Source organism: Portunus trituberculatus, chromosome 23 (assembly GCF_017591435.1).
Source record: "Portunus trituberculatus isolate SZX2019 chromosome 23, ASM1759143v1, whole genome shotgun sequence".
NCBI classification, from domain to species: Eukaryota; Metazoa; Arthropoda; class Malacostraca; order Decapoda; family Portunidae; genus Portunus; species Portunus trituberculatus.
In genome coordinates this window covers 15,628,856-15,650,980 of record NC_059277.1, presented here as the reverse complement: position 1 = coordinate 15,650,980, position 22,125 = coordinate 15,628,856, and the positions used below count along the sequence as shown (strand labels likewise).

Below are 22,125 nucleotides of genomic sequence, written 5' to 3'. Positions count from 1 at the left end.
CCGGCGACTGGGAAGTGTGGGGTGTGTCAAGTGTGTGTGTGCGTCTAACCTGTGTGCTGCGAGAACTTAGTGATTCTATGAACTCAGTGACATTACAAACATTTTCCTGAGTTTTAAACACGTTTCAGTATGTTCTAGTACGTGACTTGTAAATTTGTATATAATATACTAACTTTTATATACTGAGTTTTTCTTGTACACCTGGGTTGTTTAGAAACACTAAAACTACCAGTGAAACCGCTCGGCTGGACAATAAATAAAAACAATAAACTTAAAACTTTATGTGGGCCTACAGAATCTACAGTTAGCCTGCTAATCAAACAAAGTTAAGCTTCACACAACCAAAAGCGCTTAACAAATATATATATATATATATATATATATATATATATATATATATATATATATATATATATATATATATATATATATATATATATACTACATATTTATATCAGACACGATAGTAAAAAAGCCAGAGGCAATGCAGATGTGGCTATGGAGATGACTGACGACATGGACGGCAAAACGGGCCAATAAACAAGAGCTGGAGATGGTTGGGAAAAAAAAAGGAGTTGATGTCGGTGGTGAAATAAAAACAATTGAACTTCTTTGGGCATGTGATAAAGAGAGAGGGTTTGGAAAATACGATAGTCATGGGAATGGTGGAGGGAACCAGAGGCAAGGGAACACCAAGAGTGAAATACACGGACGATTGGTCAAGCTGGCACGAAGAAACATAACGATTGGACAGTTAATTGGAGCCACGAGGGATAGAAGAGGGTGAAAGTCCATGGATACCCAAGTCGTGGAGGATATAGCACAGCGGTAAAGTAATATATATATATATATATATATATATATATATATATATATATATATATATATATATATATATATATATATATATATATATATATATATATATATATATATATATATATATATATATATATATATATATATATATATTACGGCCATTTTGGAAAATTGGTCGTTTTACAAAATTGCCGGTCATTATGCAAAAGACCAAATTGTGGTCACATTGCAAATGACCTAATTTCTCAACATTTTGCAAAACGACCAAGATTTTGGTCAGTTTACAAAATTATCGTTGGTTAGTTTACAAAATGTCCATACAGTAAGCAGCCAGATGGAAAAAAACATAACCAATGAGTATGCTTAATTGTCCTTATTTTAGGTTCAGCTAATCATCACACACACACACAATCTCTGCTGGCCTCGCTGCCACTCTCTCCTGTTAGAGCAAGAGGCACTGCATTTGCATCTGCTCTTGCATAATACAGAGTTTTTTTAAACACTTGCAGCGTCTGGTCATACATGACTTAGTGCAAGAGCATTTAGCGAATCCCTGACTTTGTCCCATTAATTCTGCAATGGCTACTTCCCGCAGACTTACTTCCCGCTCCTGTACAACATCATCAAGAGAAAGGAATTTTTCTAGACATGGAGTAAATTGGTTGCGAGTGTACACTTGTTTAAGCAGGCCGTGTTTTGTACCAAGCTTATATGTGCCATTGTCCAATGCCTGAAATACAACTGCCTTCACATTAGGAAACTCTGCACGTCCGCGGTCAACTAATGGAACAGGAACCATCACAGTGTCCCCTACTTTGACTGGTTGAAATCTCTTCACAGAATTATCGATCATTTTTTGGGCTTGTTTCTGTTGTTCTATGTTGGACTTCATTTGTTCAGTATGAATACTCTGACTCATTTTGCAATGTGACCACGAATTTGGTCTTTTTGCATAATGACCGGCAATTTTGTAAAACGACCAATTTTCCAAAATGGCCGTAATATATATATATATATATATATATATATATATATATATATATATATATATATATATATATATATATATATACACACACACACACACACACACACACACACACACACACACACACACATATATATATATATATATATATATATATATATATATATATATATATATATATATATATATATATATATATGTGTGTGTGTGTGTGTGTGTGTGTGTGTGTGTGTGTGTGTGTGTATATATATATATATATATATATATATATATATATATATATATATATATATATATATATATATATATATATATATATATATATATATATATATATATATATATATATATATATATATATATATATATATATATATATATATATATATATATATATATATATATATATATATATATATATATATATATATATATATATATATATATATATATATATATATATATATATATATATATATATATATATATATATATATATATATATATATATATATATATATATATATATATATATATATATATATATATATATATATATATATATATATATATATATATATATATATATATATATATATATATATATATATATATATATATATATATATATATATATATATATATATATATATATATATATATATATATATATATATATATATACCGCCTTGTTTCCTTTAATTTATTATTTTATTATATGCGTAGCCTATGGCCTCAAGCGCGAGCTGTAACTGTTCCGCTGTGCGGCCAACCACCCTCTCTTTGTTTCCACCATTTTGTGTGCCTGCGAGCCTCGCATCAGTACCGAGTTAGCCTTCAGCGGAGATACACACCACTCTCGTCGGTCTGGCACAGTGGGAGAGACGCGTGTTGGCTGGGCTTTCAAAGTACTCGCTGGTCATTGGTCTGGGAGTTGTGCCCTCCCTTGAGTAGCTGGCTTGCTACTGGGTAGACCGTGACTGTTAGAGCAACGGGCTTGTTGCTCTGGGAGAGGTGTAGTAAGTTTGGCTACATTTTCTGTTGTGCGTTCGTCCCCTCGTGGGTGTGGCGACGCGGAGAGACACGCTTTGTCTCGTCCTGTTTGTTTTGTTGGTGGCCGTGGTCACCAGTGTGGTTTGGTGGGCGGCTGGGTGCCCCCACCATCGTTTGTGTAGTATCAGTAGTATACTGTTTATAGTCTCAAGGTAGCCTTCAGCGGAGATAGACACGCACTCTCGTCGGTCTGGCACAGGGTAGGGAGATTCGTGTTGTTGGGCTTCTCTTGTTGCTCATTAGTCATCGGTCTGGGAGTTGTGCCCTCCCTTAAGTAGCTGGCTTGTTACTCGGTAGACCGTGGCTGTGTAGAACAACGGGCTTGTTGTTCTGAGAAAGTGTGGTCGATTGGGGCTGCATTTCTCGTGCGTTCGTCCACTCAGGTGTGGCGACGCGGAGAGACACGCTTTGTCTCGTCCTGTTTGTTTTGTTGGTGGCCGTGGTCACCAGTGTGTTTGGTGGGCGGCTGTGCCCCACCATCGTTGTGTAGTATCAGTAGTATACTGTTTATAGTCTCAAGGTAGCCTTCAGCGGAGATAGACACGCACTCTCGTCGGTCTGGCACAGGGTAGGGAGATTCGTGTTGTTGGGCTTCTCTTGTTGCTCATTAGTCATCGGTCTGGGAGTTGTGCCCTCCCTTAAGTAGCTGGCTTGTTACTCGGTAGACCGTGGCTGTGTAGAACAACGGGCTTGTTGTTCTGAGAAAGTGTGGTCGATTGGGGCTGCATTTCTCGTGCGTTCGTCCACTCAGGTGTGGCGACGCGGAGAGACACGCTTTGTCTCGTCCTGTTTGTTTTGTTGGTGGCCGTGGTCACCAGTGGGGTTTGGTGGGCGGCTGTGTGCAGTATCAGTAGTATACTGTATTGTAGTGGTAGTACCCACGCACACTATTGAATGCTGAGAGGCTTCATGTCGGCCAGTGGTGCGTAGTTGTCGTCCGCCAGACTTGTCTGTGACGAGTATCTGGACTCCGTGTATAGCTGTTGTCACCCGTAGGTGATGTCTGGGCTTGTGTGTACACCATCAGATGTGCTGTACACATCATATATTGCAGTAGTAGTAGGCTATGGGTGTCAGTCTGACAGGTGTTAAGAAGCACTTGTAGTAAGATAGTATAGTAATATACCGCGCGTGTTGTTCCGGTCTGTGAGTTATCACAGTCTGTGGACAAGGCGTGTGGAGAGGCATTAATACTTCATATAGAGAAGTGGGTGGAATTATCCTTGTGGGCGGTTTCTCTATGGTGTATTAAGGCCTCGCCCTGTTACACATAACATCTATCATTTATAAATTTTACTTGGTTGGGTACAGGAGGGGAAGGAGTTGCTGAGGAGATTCCCTTACAGTGGGGGAAATTATACACTGTTGGCGACCTTGAAAGAACGTGAGGGTTACGGCGGCTGTGAGTTATAGTAGTGGGGACTCTGTGGAGTGTTTTATAATCCCCACTGTACTGACCGTAACGAAGTTGGCGATTTTGCCAGAATACCACTCTAGTGAGCTGTAGCAGTTAACCGCAGCCGTGTGGCGTACGTAATATAAAGTGGCGACCTCGCCAGGATAAACCAAGTGCTTTTATAGTGAGGTAGTATATTGTGTGGGGTATTATTACTTATATTATTTCATTGTTTGTGAGAACGAGTCCTTGTGAGCACCATGGAGAGAGTTACTGGCCTTTTCACCTCACCAATGAAGGGTGAGGATGCGAGTGTGAGCCGGCGAGATGCTAACGGTGACTCACCACGTGGGTATGATGAAGAGAGGCGAGAGTTGAAGAGATTAGCTGCGGAAGAGAGACGAGAGTCAAACAGACTAGCAGCAGAGCAAGAGGCTAGAGAGGCGGAAGAGAGGGCTAAAGAAGCGGAAGAAAGACGAGAACTTCAGAGACTAGCAGCAGAGCAGGAGGCTAGAGAGGTGGAAGAGAGACGAGAGTTAAACAGACTAGCAGCAGAGAAGGAGGCTAGAGAGATGGAGAGAGAAAGGGCAGATAAAGATAGAGAGTTGGAGTGGGAGAGAACTCGCCATGCAGTAAGTACGCCTGGAGTTGTTGGTAGTGTAGGAGGAGGAGAACAGAGTGTAGAGCGTACTTTAGTTCAAAGTCTCCAGCTAGTCCCCGAATTTGATGAGGCTAAGGTGGCTGAATGGTTTGTTCGCTTCGAGAGGAAAGCCAAGGAGTTTGCTTGGTCTCGAGAGAGATGGGTAGGCTTGGTCGCGAATAAACTCAAGGGAAAAGCCTTGGAAGTTTATGATAAAATGTCAGCTGATGATCTGGATGATTATGAGGAGTTTAAGGCTGACATTTTGCGGGCATATGAGCTGCGACCAGAAGCCTATCGCTTGCAATTCAGAGGAAAGAGGAAGCGAGCAAGTGACTCCTACCTCGAGTGTGCTCGTTCACTGGAGCAAGTGTTTGAGAGGTGGATTGCAAGCGAGGGTGTTGACTCTCTCGAGGCTTTGAAGGAGTTAGTAGTTATGGAGCAGTTCATTGATATTGCTGATAAGGAGCTGGTACCTCTGTTGAGGGAGAAGAGGTTTAGGACCTTGAAGGAGGCTGCTACATGGGCTGATGATTATGTGTTGGCCCACCGTCCTGTGCAGCAGCCTGGGAGTTGGAGTCGTAAGAAAGGTGGTCCTAAGGGAAGCCGAGGGAGTGGTGGCAGTTCTTCCTTGGGCTCCCCAGGCCACTTTAGGCGAAATACTGGATTCGGCAGTAAGATGGGTTTGGGAAAACCCCAGGCCCCCAACCCTCTTTCTTCTGCGAAGGATGGGACGGCGGGGAACGTGGCCCCTAGAACTCCCAAGTATGATTACCAGCCTACGTGCTATCACTGCCTAGGAAAAGGGCATTTTAAGTTCAATTGCCCAAAGTTAGTAACAGCTGAAACTCCAAAGTCCTCGCAGAAACCAGTTGCCTTGTTGGTGTGGCCAGACCAAGTTTGTGGTGATGAGTTGACTGCTCCTTCAGGCTTTAGAAGTGAGAAGGCACGGCGTGTGCCTGAGTTGTGTTTGGAGGAGGGAGAGCAGGTTGGCCCCCCTGTCCCTCCCCCTGTTGCCACGCCCGCACCTAAGGATAGTGAGCTCGACTGGTGCCGTCCTTTCCTGTGTGGAGGCACGGTTGAGATTGATGGCACAAAGTATCCCGTCACCGTACTGCGTGATACGGGAGCACAGCAGTCAGTGTGCCGAAATGTCACTGGGAAGAAGGTGACATCTAGCAAGGCAGTGTTGTGTCGTGGACTTAACACTGTGGAGGAGTTCGTGACGGCTGAGGTGACGCTGTCATGTCCTCTTGTCACTGCTACGGCTCAGGTAGCAGTGGCAGACGAACTGCCAGTCGCAGGAGTGGACTTCCTGCTTGGGAATGATTTGGCTGGTGGTCGTGTATGGATCCCAACCTCTGAGGAGGAGGAGGTTGCTGAAGAGTCTTGGCCAGTGGTGCAAGACTCTGTAAACGTTATTACCCGCTCTCAGGCCCGCCGGGCTGAGAGAGAACCTGTTACTACCCAGGAGGCTGCTAGCAGCCAGGTGGGATTAACTCCAGATGGGAGTAGCAGTGCTGATGTGGTGGAGCCAGTGTTGGGCTCACCATTGAGTTCTGGTGTGGAGGCTGACGGTGACGGCGTGGAGTCACTTTTTAATGCACCGGACTCGGCTTTGGGAGTTGTTGCTGAGAGTGAGGACGGAGTGTTGGGTGTAGCTGAGTTGTTTGATGGTTATCCTCACTCTGCAGAGCACTCCGGAGGGAGCACTCGTGCTGAGTTGCTTCCTGGTGTGGAGGCTAGAGGATCTGATGTTCAGCACAGGCCCCGGCATGATAAGTCAGGCAGTTTGTTGGAAGTTGGCGCCCAGGGTGGGGAGACTTCCAGTTCTGCGGGGGAAGTTGGAAGTCTCCCCCTGTGGAGCATCGTGGAGGCAGGGAGCGAGCTGTTCCCTTGCCTGGTGACTGCCTGGCTGGTGGTGATGATCCTTCTGAGGACTCACCGGATCACATGGCAGGAGCTCTCCGTCCTCGATGCCGTGTGGGACGTAGGGTTGCAGCGTTGCCTCAACCCCATGACCCTATAGTCCCCCTTTCTCTTAACCAGCTAGAGCTTGCAGAGCTCATTCATAGGCAGCAGGAGGACCCGGCGTTGGCCTCCTTCTTTGCTCGAGTGGGTGAGGGAAGTGAGGAGTTGGAGGGCAGGGAGGAGTTTGTCTTGCATCAAGGGGTGTTGTGTCGTAGATGGCAGGAGAGTGACGGTGGTGAACTACTGCAAGTAGTTGTGCCGCAGAAGCTGTGTGAGGCACTTGTGCTGTTGGCACATGAGGGGCCCATGGCTGGACACCTGGGCATCCGAAAGACCGTCGCTCGCCTGCGTCGCAATTTTGGTGGCCCAGCATGTCTGGAGAAGTAGCCACGATTCTTAAGTGCTGCCACACTTGTCAAGTGGTGGGCAAGCCTAATCAGACACCCCCTGTGGCGCCACTCCACCCCATCCCTGCTGTTGATCCTCCCTTCACGAGGGTTTTGATTGATATAGTAGGTCCTCTGCCTACTACCAGGGCTGGTCACAAGTATTTGTTGACCATAATGGATGTTACCACGCGGTACCCTGAAGCAATTCCCTGAGAAGCACTCACTCTAAGGTGGTGCTGAAGGCTTTGTTAACCTTCTTTACACACTTTGGATTGCCAGCAGAGCTGCAGTCCGATCAGGGGACCAACTTTACTTCAAAGTTGTTTAAGGATACGATGACTGCGTGGGGATCAAGCATATTGTGTCCAGTGCTTATCATCCACAGTCTCAGGGAGCCCTGAGAGACATCATCAAACTCTCAAGACCATGCTCAAGAGTTTCTGCATGGAGAGAGATAAGGATTGGGACGAGGGTGTCCCTTTGTCTTATTTGCGGTGAGAGAAGCGCCCACTGAGTCCTTGGGTTTCTCACCCAATCAGCTAGTGTTTGGACACCGAGTGCGTGGACCGCTCGACGTTGTTCGGGAGGCTTGGTGTCAGCCGTCGCCTGAGCGCCCTGTCTCACTGCTTAAGAGCCTCATGAGCAGTCGAGAAAGATTAGCCAAGGCATTAGAGGTGGCGCAGGCCCACCTGTGTAAGGCCCAGCAGAGTATGAAGGGGTATTATGACCGAAGGGCCGAGTATCGGAGTTTTGCCCTGGAGATGAAGTGCTCGTGCTGTTACCACTTCAGGGCCAGCCGCTTGCTGCCGCTATAGTGGCCCCTATGTTATAGAGAAGAAGGTAGGTGACCTCGACTACCTGGTGGTCACTCCTGACCGGCGCAAGAGGGCTCAGCTGTGTCACGTTAACATGCTGAAGCCCTATTTTCGTTCTACTAGCCAGAAGGGCTCTTTTAGTTCTGCCGTGCAAGAGGCATCTTCAGTTTTATTTTTCTGCCGGGAGGGAGAGGCTCCAGAAGTTATTGGGCCTGAACCTGTTGTTCCTACAGGGCAGTGGGAACGGAATAGCCTCCATCTCTTGAAAGAGAAGGTTGAACATTTAGGGGATCAGCAAGATGAGTTGCTTCGGCGGCTGAGAAAGTACTCTTCAGTGTTTAGCAGTGTCCCGGGCAGGACACAGTTGATAGAACACGATATTGATGTTGGGGACGCAGAGCCTGTCAAACTGCCCCCTACCGAGTAAATCCTATGAAGCAAGCACTGGTGGAGAAGGAGTTGGAGTACATGCTTGAGCATGGGCTCATTACTCGGACTTACAGTCAATGGAGTTCCCCAGTCACCCTGCAGCCTAAGCCTGATGGCAAGGTCAGGTTTTGTATTGACTTCAGGCGGGTTAATGCTCTAACAAAAGTAGACACTTATCCCTTGCCCCGTGTAGATGACTCTGTGGACCGAATCGGGTCAGCTACTTTTATCACCAAAGTGGACCTTGTCAAGGGTACTGGCAGGTCCCATTGACGGAGCGGGCTAAGGAGATAGCGAGTTTTGTGGCCAACGGCGCTGTCTATCAGTGCCAAGTGATGCCTTATGGGCTGCGAAATGCCCCAGCCACATTTCAGCGTCTCATGGACCGAGTTACTGATGGTCTGACTCACTGTGTCGTATACATTGATGACGTGGTCATCTATGACACAACATGGGCTGGCATCTGACTGAAGCACACTCCAGGAAGCGGGATTAGTTGTCAACTTGGAGAAGTGTGAATTTGTACAAGCTCGGGTGCAATACCTGGGTTACCGAGTGGGCCATGGCTACATCACCCCTCCTGAAGCCAAAGTAGAAGCGATCAGGCGGTTCCCGCACCGACCTGTCGCCGTGCCTTGCAGAGATTCTTAGGAGTGGTAGGTTACTACCGTCGTTTTGTACCGGGGTATTCGACCCTCCTGGCACCTCTTACAGATCTCTTGCAAAAGGGTAAGAAGTGGGCCTGGAGTGAAGACTGTGAGAGCGCCTTCCACCGAGTTAAGACCATTTTATGCGAGATGCCAGTGCTCCAGGCCCCTGACTTCAGAAAAAGTTTTGCTCTCGCAGTAGATGCCAGTCAGGTGGGAGTAGGCGCAGTTTTATTGCAGCCTGATGACCAGGGTGTTAACCACCCTGTGTGTTATTTTTCGAAAAGTTTACTCCCGCCCAGAAGAACTATTCAGTCATTGAGCAAGAGCTGCTTGCCATTTTGCTAGCCTTGCAGCATTTTGAAATTTACATCCCCGCTTATGGGCCCCAAGTAGTCATCTATTCAGATCATAGTCCCCTTCAGTTCTTAGAAAAGTTTAAATTTAAAAATCAGCATTTAACTCGCTGGAGTCTTCTACTCCAGGAGTACAATATCATTGTCAGACATATAAAAGAAGCAGGCCGATTGTCTGTCCCGGGGCCATTCCCTTTAATCAGTTCCATGCCTTTTAAAAAAAAAATTTGTAAATGTTTTGTTTCCAAATTTTTTTCTTTTAAGGGAGGGCGTGTGAGGGGCACTGCCTTGTTTCCCCTTTTAATTTATTATTTCATTATATGCGTAGCCTATGGCTTCAAGCGCAGGCTGTCTCTGCGGCAAACCACCCTCTCTTTGTTTCCACCATTTTGTGTGCCTGCGAGCCTCGCATCAGTACCGAGTTAGCCTTCAGCGGAGATAGACACGCACTCGTCGGTCTGGCACAGTGAGAGACGCGTGTTGCTGGGCTTTCGAAGTACTCGCTAGTCATTGGTCTGGGAGTTGTGCCCTCCTGTTGAGTAGCTGGCTTGCTACTGGGTAGACCGTGGCTGTTAGACAACGGGCTTGTTGTTCTGGGAGAAGTGTAGTTGTTGGCTACATTTCCTGTTGTGCGTTCGTCCCCTCGTGGGTGTGGCGACGCGGGAGACACGCTTTGTCTCGTCCTGTTTGTTTTGTTGGTGGCCGTGGTCACCAGTGTGTTTGTGGGCGGCTGTGTGCCCCACCATCTGTTGTGTAGTATCAGTAGTATACTGTTTATAGTACAAGGTAGCCTTCAGCGGAGATAGACACGCACTCTCGTCGGTCTGGCACAATGTTAGGGAGATTCGTGTTGCTGGGCTTCTCTTGTTGCTCATTAGTCATCGGTCTGGGAGTTGTGCCCTCCTGTTGAGTAGCTGGCTTGCTACTGGGTAGACCGTGGCTGTGTAGAACAACGGGCTTGTTGTTCTGAGAAAGTGTGGCCGGTTGGGGCTGCATTTCTCGTGCGTTGTCCACTCGTGGGGTAGCGGCGCGGAGGAGAGACACGCTTTGTCTCGTCCTGTTTGTTTTGTTGGTGGCCGTGAACACCAGTGTGGTTTGGTGGGCGGCTGTGTGCCCCATCATCTTTTGTGTAGTTTTCAGTAGTATACTGTATTGTAGTGGTAGTAGCCACGCACACTATTGAAGGCTGAGAGGCTTCATGTCGGCCAGTGGTGCGTAGTTGTCGTCCGCCAGACTTGTCTGTGACGAGTATCTGGACTCCGTGTATAGCTGTTGTCACCCGTAGGTGGTGTCTGGGCTTGTGTGTACATCACCGGATGTGCTGTACACATCATATATTGCAGTAGTAGTAGGCTAGGGATGTCAGTCTGACAGGTGTTAGGAAGCACTTGTTGTAGTAGGATAGTATAGTAATATACCGCGTCAGGGGTAATTATAGACTGGGATGGACTGGTAAAAAAGGCTGTGGATCCTCTCCTTTCCCATAAGAATTATGACTTTCCATCTTCCTCCTCCCAGCTGGCTTTTGATATGCTGGATATGCTGGAAAAACATCAAAATAACCCATTTTTACATATTTAAGTTACTTAAATTGAGAATAGCGCTTGAGGGTGGGTGTGATTATTATGGTGGAAGATTTGTTCGCTATGTACAGCTTGTTTAATATTAAAGCTGCCTGGGTTGACCGAGTTGAGGTAGTGGGCATGCATTAAACAAATTTTTTTTTTTTTTTCGATCTGATATATGGCAATTGGTTGATTTTTTTTTTGCTTTTTTTTGCTGTTGTATGTGCATTTGTTTTTTTTTTTTTTTTTTCTTTTTTTTTTTTTTTTATGGACATTTTTAGTTTATTTTTTTTTTTTCTTTTTCACTTTCTTTTTTCTTTTTTTGCTTTTTTTTTACACACACACACACACACACACATACACACAAAAAAAAGCCATTCAATCTTACCATTCGCCAAGAAACTGTTAAATGTTATGTTACACAAACTTGTCAACTCTAGTCTTCACTAAAACTCTCACTTTTCTTTTTATCAGTTAACACAATACTACAACTTATTCTATCACACATATACACACACACTCCTCACACATAACTGGCAAACAACAACACAACAACACAACATGTGTTCGTCAGACTCCAACTAACACAACGTCTCATCAGCAAAACTCACGGACACCGGTGACCGACTCATATATTAATATCAGAAAAAACTACTCTTATATATATTTTTTTTTTTTTTATTTGTATCAAAACCTACCATTATACTGCCTCATGTATTTTTTTGTTTCTTTCTTAAATTCTGTTCTCATACTGCTAATTTCTTCTGCCTTCAGCTTGGTAACCTACTGACGTCTAACTATTGTATATATATATTTTCCTACTTTTTTTTTTTAAAAAAACAAGAACATATTACTCGGAAAATATTTGCACCGTAAAAACAAACATATTTCTTTCCACAAACACTCTCAAAAGCAACAACATATATCTATTTTTTTCAAAAAACAAAAAACACAAAACTATATATTTTTTTATATATTCCTATATATATATATATATTATTTTTTTTTCATATTGAAAGCATGATATATTTTTTATATAGAATATTTTCAATATATATATTTTTAACAAAACATGAAAAACACATTAAAAAATAAATAAAAAAAATTAATAAATATATATAGGAATATACTTTACCTCACAGAGTTTTGATGCCTAAAACGTTGTATAATAAATATACAAAAAAAAAAAAAAAAAAATAACATAAAAAAAAAAAAAAAAAAGAAACACGTTTTGACACTTTTTTTCTTTTTTTTCAATTTTTCATCATTTTTTTTTTAAAAACTTTCACATAAAAATTTTTAAAATTTTTTTTTTTTATTTTTTTCATTTTTTTTTTTTTTTTTTTTTTTTTTTAAAAAATGCTTTTAACAAAAAACTTTTTTTTTTTTTCATAATACTTAAAAACTGCATAATACTGATATTAACTTCCTTGTATTATATATATTTTGCAGTAAAAATACTTTGTAAATAAAATTTTTATTTTATCATATTAACTTTCCTGTTTATCTGCTAGAACTGCTTATGTTTTCAGACGTACCTCAATCGCTTATGAACGCAGCAAATCATTATATTCTTCACCATTCACCAGATGTAATATTATTTTTAAAATATTATATTTGGGTGAAACGTTTTTCCATATAATGAAAATATATTCGTATTGTTTAAGGAAAACTATATTTTCCAATTTATTGGACAAAACGATATATCGCGCTCCATTTTAGCCACACACACTCCCAAACAGCAAAACATGACATTATTTTTCTTTCAACTCAGGAACGATATTATGCATGTGACCAACTCAAGGATCGACTGGTGAAACGAAAGCGAATAAACTATAGTCACATAAGGCTTTGCTAAGTCGCTAACCTTAACAAAACATCTCGCACCAATGATTTCATTTTCTGGGAGGAATGACTGTCATTTTCATTTGTTTCACATCAAGACTGGTTTAGCAAAAAAAAGAAATCCATGATGACTCATTCTTACAGTTAAACAATGTGTAATCATGTATTTTGCCTGCATTTCTCTGTGAAAAAAAAAAAAAAAAATTTTTTTTTTTTTTTTTTTTTTTTTTTTTTTGTAATGTAAATTTTGAATATATAAAATTTTGAATCGAGATAAATGTTCTTTTTTTTATATTTCAGAAATCACCTTGAAAACACATAAAGAAGACATTTTAACAAATATAGTGAATATAGTTGTTTTGACTGCTTTTCTGAGTTTTGATTCCTATAAACGCTGTAAACCACGCAAATAACATGTTCTTTATTTTTTTTTTTTTGTTTTTTTTTTTTTTTTTTTTTTTTTTTTTATTGATAAAAAAAAAAAATTTTTTTTCTTTTTTTTTTTTTTTTTTTTTTTGTTTTTTTTTTTTTTTTTGTAACAATTTTTTTCTTTTTTTTTTTTTTTTTTTTTTTTTTTTAAACATATTTTTTTTTTTTTTTTTTTTTTTTTTTTTACTTTTTTTTTTTTTTTTTTTTTTTTTTTTTTTTTACAACACATTTTTTTTTTTTTTTTTTAAAAAATTTTTTGTTGTTTTGTTGTTGTTGTTGTTGTTGTTGTTGTTGTTGTTGTTTGTTGTGTTCACTATTTTTTGATATGCTGGATATGCTGGAAAAACATCAAAATAACCCATTTTTTACATATTTAAGTTACTTAAATTGAGAATAGCGCTTGAGGGTGGGTGTTCCGGTATGATTATGGTAGGAAGATTGTTCGCTATGTACAGCTTGTTTAATATTAAAGCTGCCTGGGTTGACCGAGTTGAGGTAGTGGGCATGCATTAAACAAATTTGAATTTTAATATTTGTCTCTCTATCGATCTGACATGTGGCAATTGGTTGAAACATGGTTTGCTTTGTAGCTTGGCTGTAGGTGTGTGCATTTGTTTGTTTTATTTTGCTATGCATTTATCTGAAATGGTTTTTTTCATCAGTGGACATTTATTAGCTAAGGAATGATATTCCCCAGAACAGTTTATGCTTTTTTTGGTTGGCTTCTTTTCCCATCACTTTCTCTTTTAGCTAGCTGCTTTTTTTCATCCCCCTTTACACACACACATACACACACACACATAAAAAAAAGTGAGCCATTCCAATCTTACCATTCGCCTGAAGATCTTCCACAGATTGGAACGAAACTGTTGTGGGCAATGTTATGTTACCACGAAGAGGGCACAAGAGTAGCAGTGTCGTTACTTCAGGAACTCTCTCACACTGTCTTCAGAGGGAGTTAACGAAAACACAACTTGGGTTTTCCTTATATCAACAATACAGTTATATACACTACACAAGGATAGTCTTGTACACACACAGTCCACAGCTCCCTGGCAAACGCCCAGGGGAGCACAACGGCCAGCTCATGTGTTCGTCAGACTCCAACTAACGTAGCTCCGTCTTGACAATCTCTCATCAGCAAAAACTCACGGACACCGGTGACCGACTCATATATTAACCTGTACAGCGTCAGAGACGTCGGCTACTCTGAGCGAACCGGGCGTCAGAGACGTATGAGATACGTCGGCAAGCTTTCTCGTGTTTTTGGAGGTATTGTGTCCTCAAAACCTACCATTATACTGCCATCATGCACTGTAGACATTGCTCATGTTGCCTCTGTGTCCCAGTTTCTTCTGCCTTCAGCTAGGTGTAGCGGGAAACTGACGTCTCAACTCCGCTAATATAACCAAAGTGTAATTTCCATTACTTACTCCTACCATTTCAGTTGTTTTTGGTAACTTTTATATTGTGGTAGTGAAAACTTTGTATGACATATATAGGAATTTTCCAACCGCTTTGTTATAAGGAAAAACAAGAACATATTACTCGGAAAATATTTGCACCGTGAAAGGCAACACTCCGTCGCGATATCTCGTGTCTATTTTTTAGCCACAAACACTCTCAAACAGCAAAACATGACATGTTGTTTTTCTTTCAACTCAGGAACGATATTATGCATGTGTCCAACTCGGTGATCGACTGGTGAGAAACCTAACCTATATATATCGTTTCTCTATATTGGCTTGTTTTCTTCAGTTTCATTGTTTTCAAGCATGATAATGTGAAACGACTTTATATAGAATATTTTCAATGGAGATATTTTTTAACAAAACACCTTGAAAACACACATTAAAAGAAATAAATAAAAAAAATTAATAAATATATATAGGGAATATACTTGTTTTGAGTGCCTCACAGAGTTTTGATGCCTAAAACGTTGTATACCACCAAAATAACATTTATTTTTTTTACATATTTCAGTTCTTTAAACAAATAGTGTAGAAATGTGCCTTTTTCCTGCATTTTTTTTTTTTTTTTTTTTTTTTTTGGTGAGAAAAAAGCAGAAAGCCACTAAAAGAAACACGTTTTTGACACTTTTACTTCGGTTCCCTATTTCAGCTTATTTTCATCAATTTTTTTGTATAAAGTGTAACAATGTAAAACTAATTCAACATAAAAAATTTTCAATCGAGATATTTCTTTTCTTTTCATAAAACACTTTAAAACATATAGATAAAACGTTTTAACAAATAGAGTGTATATAGTTGTTTTGTCTTCATTTCTGAGTTTTGGTACAAAAAATGCTGGAAAACTCTCTTACCTATTTCAGTTACTTAACGTACGAGATACGCCGGCTACTCTGAGCGAACCGGGCGTTAGAGACGTATGAGATACGTCGGCGAGCTTCCTTGTGTTTTCGGAGGTATTGCGTCCTCAAAACCTACCAGTATACTGCCATCATGCACTGTAGACATTGCTCATGCTGCCTCCTCGTCCCTGCTAACATGAATGCTTCCTGTATTTATTTATTACATATCTGAACTTTAGCAGTTTCTGCTGCCTTCAGCTCGGTCTAGCGGTAAACTAACGCCTCAACCCCGCTAATATGAACGCAGCGTAATTTCCATTACTTACTTTCACCATTTCAGATGTTTTTGGTAACTGTTATATTGTGGTAGTGAAAACTTTGTATGACATATATAAGAATTTTCCAATCGTTTTGTTATAAGGGAAAACAAGTCCATATTACTTGGAAAATATATGCACCACGAAAGGCAACACTCCCTCGCGATATCTCGTGTCTATTTTTAGCCACAAGCACTCCCAAACAGCAAAACATGACATTATTTTTCTTTCAACTCAGGAACGATATTATGCATGTGACCAACTCTAGGATCGACTGGTGAGAAACGAGAAAGCGAATAAACTATAGTCACATAAGGCTTTGCTAAGTCGCTAACCTTAGCGCAAAACATCTCGCACCAATTAATACCACTTCCATTCATTTCTGGGAGGAATGACTGTCATTTTCATTTGTTTCACATCATTTAAGACTGGTTTAGCAAAAAAAAAAGAAATCCATGATGTGGCCAGCACTGGCGAAATCACAAAGTCCCGGATCTGCTGACACTGTACGGGTTAAACAAATAGTGTGTAATCATGTATTTTGCCTGCATTTCTCTGTTTTGGAGCAAAAAAAAATGAAAACGTTTTTGTTACTATTCTTTTTTTTCTCTATATTGGTTTGTTTTCATGTGTAATGTAAATTCACTTGAATATATAAAATTTTGAATCGAGATAAATGTTCTTTTTTTTATATTTCAGAAATCACCTTGAAAACACATAAAGAAGACATTTTAACAAATATAGTGAATATAGTTGTTTTGACTGCTTTTCTGAGTTTTGATTCCTATAAACGCTGTAAACCACGCAAATAACATGTTCTTTATTTTTTTTTTTACATATTTCTGTTCCTTCAACAAATAGTGTGCATATGTAGGTACGGATTTTCCCTGGATTTCTGTGTTTATTGCATAAAAAGCAGAAAATTACTAAAATAACACTTTTTTTTTTACTTTTATTTCGTTTCTCTTGTTTGGCTTATTTTCATCAATTTCCTTGTTTTAAAGTGTAACAATGTAAAATGACTTCTATATGCAAAATTTTCAATCGATTTTTTTTTCTTTTCATAAATCGCTTTAATAAACATATAAGTAAGACGTTTTAACAAATATAGGTATATACCTTTTTTACTACATTTCTGGCTTTTGGTATGTAAAATGCTGAAAAAAACATCAAAATAACCCATTTTTTTACATATTTCAGTTACTTAAACAAATAGAGTGTTATCATGCGTTTTGCCTGCATCCGTTAACTTCACAGCTGTGATCTGGCGGGAAGTTTCGTTGTTGTTGTTGTTGTTGTTGTTGTTGTTGTTGTTGTTGTTGACGTATTATAACACTGGCCACACACTTCGCATAAATGGGTCATTGTGTCCACTTCTCCAGATTCCAACCCCCACCCTCCCACCTGCATGCTCACCCTCCTGAAGACGTGAGACTGAACCAAAAGTATCACAGCTGCGCACCTCCACTGGACGGTCGGTTTGTCTTCCTTCAGTGTCTCACTTGACAAAGCATTAGCTCTTCTCTTGGTGGAGTCTCCTTAAGGGATCTTGTGAGGCCTGTAGAGTGTACAAACACATCCTTCCCTTGCTTTGGAAGCGTGACGAATCCATACCCACACTGTAAAAAATAATTTGTAAATTTTGCAGAAAATTTACTGGCATCCATGCGGCCAAACATTTTCTGTAAAATTTACGACCAGTTTTATCTGTAAAAATTTTAATTCTCTGTAAAATTTTATCTGTTAAAAAAGTTTTCCTGTAAATCAGTTTACAGATTTATCTGTTTGCAAAAGTTTTACATTTTTTCCATTAATTCATTTACAGATATTTTTGTTAGAATTACTGTATTCCAGTATTTTCATACAGGATTTCACCCAATTCTCTTCTTAGGAATTGGTCAGCAATAATTGCTGTAGTTACATATATAAACCTGTAAACAACTCTATAAAAGTATTAGAATATCCTTATGAATATTATTGCTGGCCAGTTTTTTAAGAAATTCAAGTAAAATACTGTACAAAAATATAACAATGTAACATCATTAAATCCTGCAAAAACCTCCTCTTCTAAAGTAACAATAATACAAGGCAACTGATAAGTAATATTTTATTTTTAAGGTACAAAAGCCATTTTGCTGAGATTTCTCCCATGACGGCAACTATTAAAAATCCACTTATGTGGAAACTGATCAGATCTTTCCTGAGAATGAAATGTTAACATCACAGATTATATAAAAGTACAAAATGCTCCATATTACATGTGGTGAATGTGCAAAAATATGACGTTTTGAAACGCTAAACCTCCATGACATCAACTGCTGAGAAACTTCTAGTATTTCTTTATGAAGATTTTGAAAAGAAATTAATCTCGTCAACACATGAAATTAAAAAGAGTAACTTCCATGAGACAAAAATTTCTAAGAACAGCTTTCAAAATATTCCTTTAAATTTCATAACTGAAATAATAATCACAACCAAAAAATTAAACAAAACCTTCAGAACCATACAACCACACTTTTGTGGCCTTAACTCCTCCAATCCACATCAGCAAGGGCATTAATCAAACTCAGAACTTTGGGATGAATTTGAGAATACCTCTTGGAATTCTTAATCTCCACTTTGCTACACCTGTCAGGGTTGATGCGGACAAAACACCTGTAACAATAAACACTATTATGTAGATACAACATATGAATGATTTTGCTATCTTTATATTGGAGCACAAGAGTTATGAGCTACCCATCTGGGCTGGAGCTGAAGAAGTATCTGTAATGATAAACACTGATATGTAGATATCATATATAAATGATCTGATATGTAAATATTACATATAAATGATTTTATATTTATTCTGGTGGCTTGTGTAAAAAAAAAAAAAAAAACAAGACTACCTTGCTAACCATCTGTAATGATAATGAATGATATGAAGAAATAGTAGTCATCTTTATATTAGACACATAAGATTACTCAATGAGCTATGGTAAGGAATGATATGCAGCACTCACACTGTTTCATGCAAACATAGTATATATAATATTGACCAGTACAACTCTGGTATATTGATAACTTGTACAGAAAAATATAATTTATGCCTAGCTAGACACTTGAGGTCCCTGAAAACTGGGACCGAGAGAGCTTTCAAAACTGGCGGCAGATGGCGCGGCAGTTCCCTGCCATAGCTCATTGATATATGCACATTCTATACATAGGTATGTAATCTTGAATTTCAATGATAGAGGCAAGAGAGAAGTAAATAAGGATTTGGAAAGGGGCAGTCAGGCTATCAATTGGATAAGATTTTTGATAAGCTAACATTAAGTTTAAGTAAGAATTTACCTTTGAATGAATTTCAGTGTAGATGCACATTCTGCAGGGTACATGATGTTCAAGTTGTAGTAGCTTGCAAACAGCATAGCAAGACCAGCAGCAAATGTGGCAATGTCCTCGTTGAAAATAACACCATCAATAGACAGCATGTGTCTGCTTGCATACAGTCTGGATTCCCCTGAAAGAGCATTAACATTATGACAGTATTTTGTAGGTTGAGCCGATATGGAAATAATGAACCAACTTTCCAGAATTCGTGTTGAAGAACTTAATGACCATTTGTTACCTATGTGTTGCAAAATAATTACTGTAAGGGTTATGAATGTAGGATTGAAATTGTAATAATAATAATATATAATAATATATATATATATATATATATATATATATATATATATATATATATATATATATATATATATATATATATATATATATATATATGGGATGATACAGTAAATACAGCTTTCCTATATTTCTGTCATGGAGAATAATGTGTTGTCTATAACAACACAACAAGGCTGGTAGTAGTATATCATATACATATAAAATTACAATTAAGATTCATCATATGCTAAATGCAAAATACTAGTAACATCACAAAACTATATAGAATATGGTACATATATCATTGGTTTCATAACACAGCACAAGCAAAAAGTTATGTGATGGGAATGCAATGCTATTATTATTTACTTACCAAAACTATTAAACATGGTGTTTTGGTAGGTCCTTCCTTATTTCAGTCATTGTTGCAGTGGGCTGAAAAAAATATATGAACATACATAAAACAAAGCTTTTAAAATCTGGAATAAACATGTTATCCATGTCATAACAACAAAACAACACACACCTCACACAGACATGAACACATGACGACACATGCACTAGCCAGTATTTAAGAAAATTAATGTAAAATAAGAGTTTGCATTTCATTGGTTTTCATAAATAAATGAGGGTATTTGGCTGTGAAAGAAAAGTTTGCAGAACGAAACTAGCTTAGTTAGGCATGCTGGTAAGTCAACTGCCGTCAACTACCGTCAGCTGCGTAGAAGACAGTGGAAAAACACTTCATTATTAATAGAGGTCTCCATCACTATATGATTCCTTTTTATGAAATGTTTATCATTTACAACATTTCTGTTTCAGTAGCCTACCCTTTGTAAGGTGGCCACTTGACTTCTCCCTCTCCTCTCTCCTTCCTTCCTTCCTTCTCTCTCTCTCTCTCTCTCTCTCTCTCTCTCTCTCTCTCTCTCTCTCTCTCTCTCTCTCTCTCTCTCCCGAACGTACAGATACTATTTCTCAGCCTTCAGCAAATTTTTTTTCTCTGATATCTGGGAGGGCGTACTGGCTGGTCCTTCATTCTTTCTCCTACTCTCTCCCTCTACTCTGCTACCACCACCACCGCCAATGTTGTCATGCACTTCTCTCTCTCTCTCTCTCTCTCTCTCTCTCTCTCTCTCTCTCTTGTCTTATTATCTTTGATCATCACCACCACCACCACCACCACCATTAGTGCGCTGAGTAGAGCTGCTCATTCAACATGAAAATGATTATAAACAAACTTCACTGACTTCAGCAGCCTTATTGTTAATGCAGTTCATTTCAACAGTAATTATTTTGTTAGTTGACGGTAGTTGACGGCAGTTGACGGTAGCCTTATTGTCAATGCAGTTTATTTATACAGTAATTATTTTGTTAGATGACGGTAGCTGACGGCAGTTGACGGTAATTAGTACAGGCGCCTCCACCGAACATACAAGGCTACTTTCAAATAACTTTGCTATTGTTTAAGGACATGACATGTGTTAAGTAAGTGCCTATGCATAATTCAATAAAATCAATCACTAACTCACCGCTGTACACGAAGAAATGATGTAAGATCTGGTCAGCTGCGTTCCACTCGTCCAGTAACACAGTTCGTCTGATACTTGTATTGGCGGGCGGCGGGTGGGCAAAGACAAACAGAAAAGGGACGATTGACGATCACGATGCGCAATCCTTTATAACTTTATTTAATACTCTTATTAACCAAGCTTTTTCAAAAGTCAGTATGTTCGAAGTGAAAGAGAAAAATAACACAAATAACTTACCGTATGATTCGATGTCGTGGTCAACGAAGTCACGCTTATTATTATCTTTTATTTTTCGTAATATCTTCTTTTGATTTCTTCTCTGCATATAGAGCGTCAAAAATAGAACATATAATATTTGCATGAAGTATCTTTTTCGAAATCATTAGTGTTATGCTAATCTTTGAGCCGATACTTGTATGACGACATGTAATGCCAGATAAAAGCAGTACTTGGCAACTTTTCGATGACGTCACACCAAGTGTATTCACATACACGTCGTTTTATCACTTAAGGTACATTATCATCATGATTAATGTATAGATTCGGAGTCAGTGTTGCATTTTACGTCATTCAGCAAAAATAAATATTTCGTAACTAAGTATGACAATTTGCAATATATTACAGATAAACCATTTTCTCTATAAATGGTTATTACCTGTATATCATGTCATCATAATAAAAGACTATTGTTTAAGTGTTTAAGGTTCTGGTGGTTCACCATATACTTGTCATTACATCCTAAACATTTACAAAAGCATGTGTTGAAGGTATGCAGGTTTTAGGAAGAAAATGATTCCTTACCCAACAGTCTGATCTGTATTTTCTTGATACAGTATATTAACTTTTCATAAATACAACAAATACACTGTAAAAAAACAGAAATTTCTTACAGTGCAGCCTTAATGTTATACCATTTCACAAGTCATTGTAGGTGGTCAGGGCTTGCCATGGTAAACCGGTGGCCGGATATGG

At 39.3% G+C, this 22,125-nt stretch overlaps 1 protein-coding gene across 1 annotated transcript; it reads right to left on the bottom strand.

Annotated features, from left to right (window-relative positions):
* Positions 1 to 17,808: 17,808 nt before the first annotated feature.
* LOC123507958 lies at positions 17,809 to 21,248 on the bottom strand. Its single transcript, XM_045261323.1, has 4 exons — positions 21,154 to 21,248; positions 19,998 to 20,059; positions 19,307 to 19,475; positions 17,809 to 18,625 (listed from the first exon to the last, which is right to left on the bottom strand). Exons 2-4 carry the CDS (start codon positions 20,011 to 20,013, stop codon positions 18,496 to 18,498), a joined length of 315 nt encoding a protein of 104 aa, XP_045117258.1. The 5' UTR covers positions 20,014 to 20,059; positions 21,154 to 21,248; the 3' UTR covers positions 17,809 to 18,495.
* Between the last annotated feature and the right edge of the window lie 877 nt (positions 21,249 to 22,125).

What these genes read in the sequence shown, in the direction of transcription:
- LOC123507958 (XM_045261323.1), bottom strand. An exon ending in ACACTGAAATTCATTCAAAG is followed by an intron (nt 18,626 to 19,306) that starts GTAAATTCTTAC and finishes TTATTGTTACAG; the next exon opens with GTGTTTTGTCCGCATCAACC.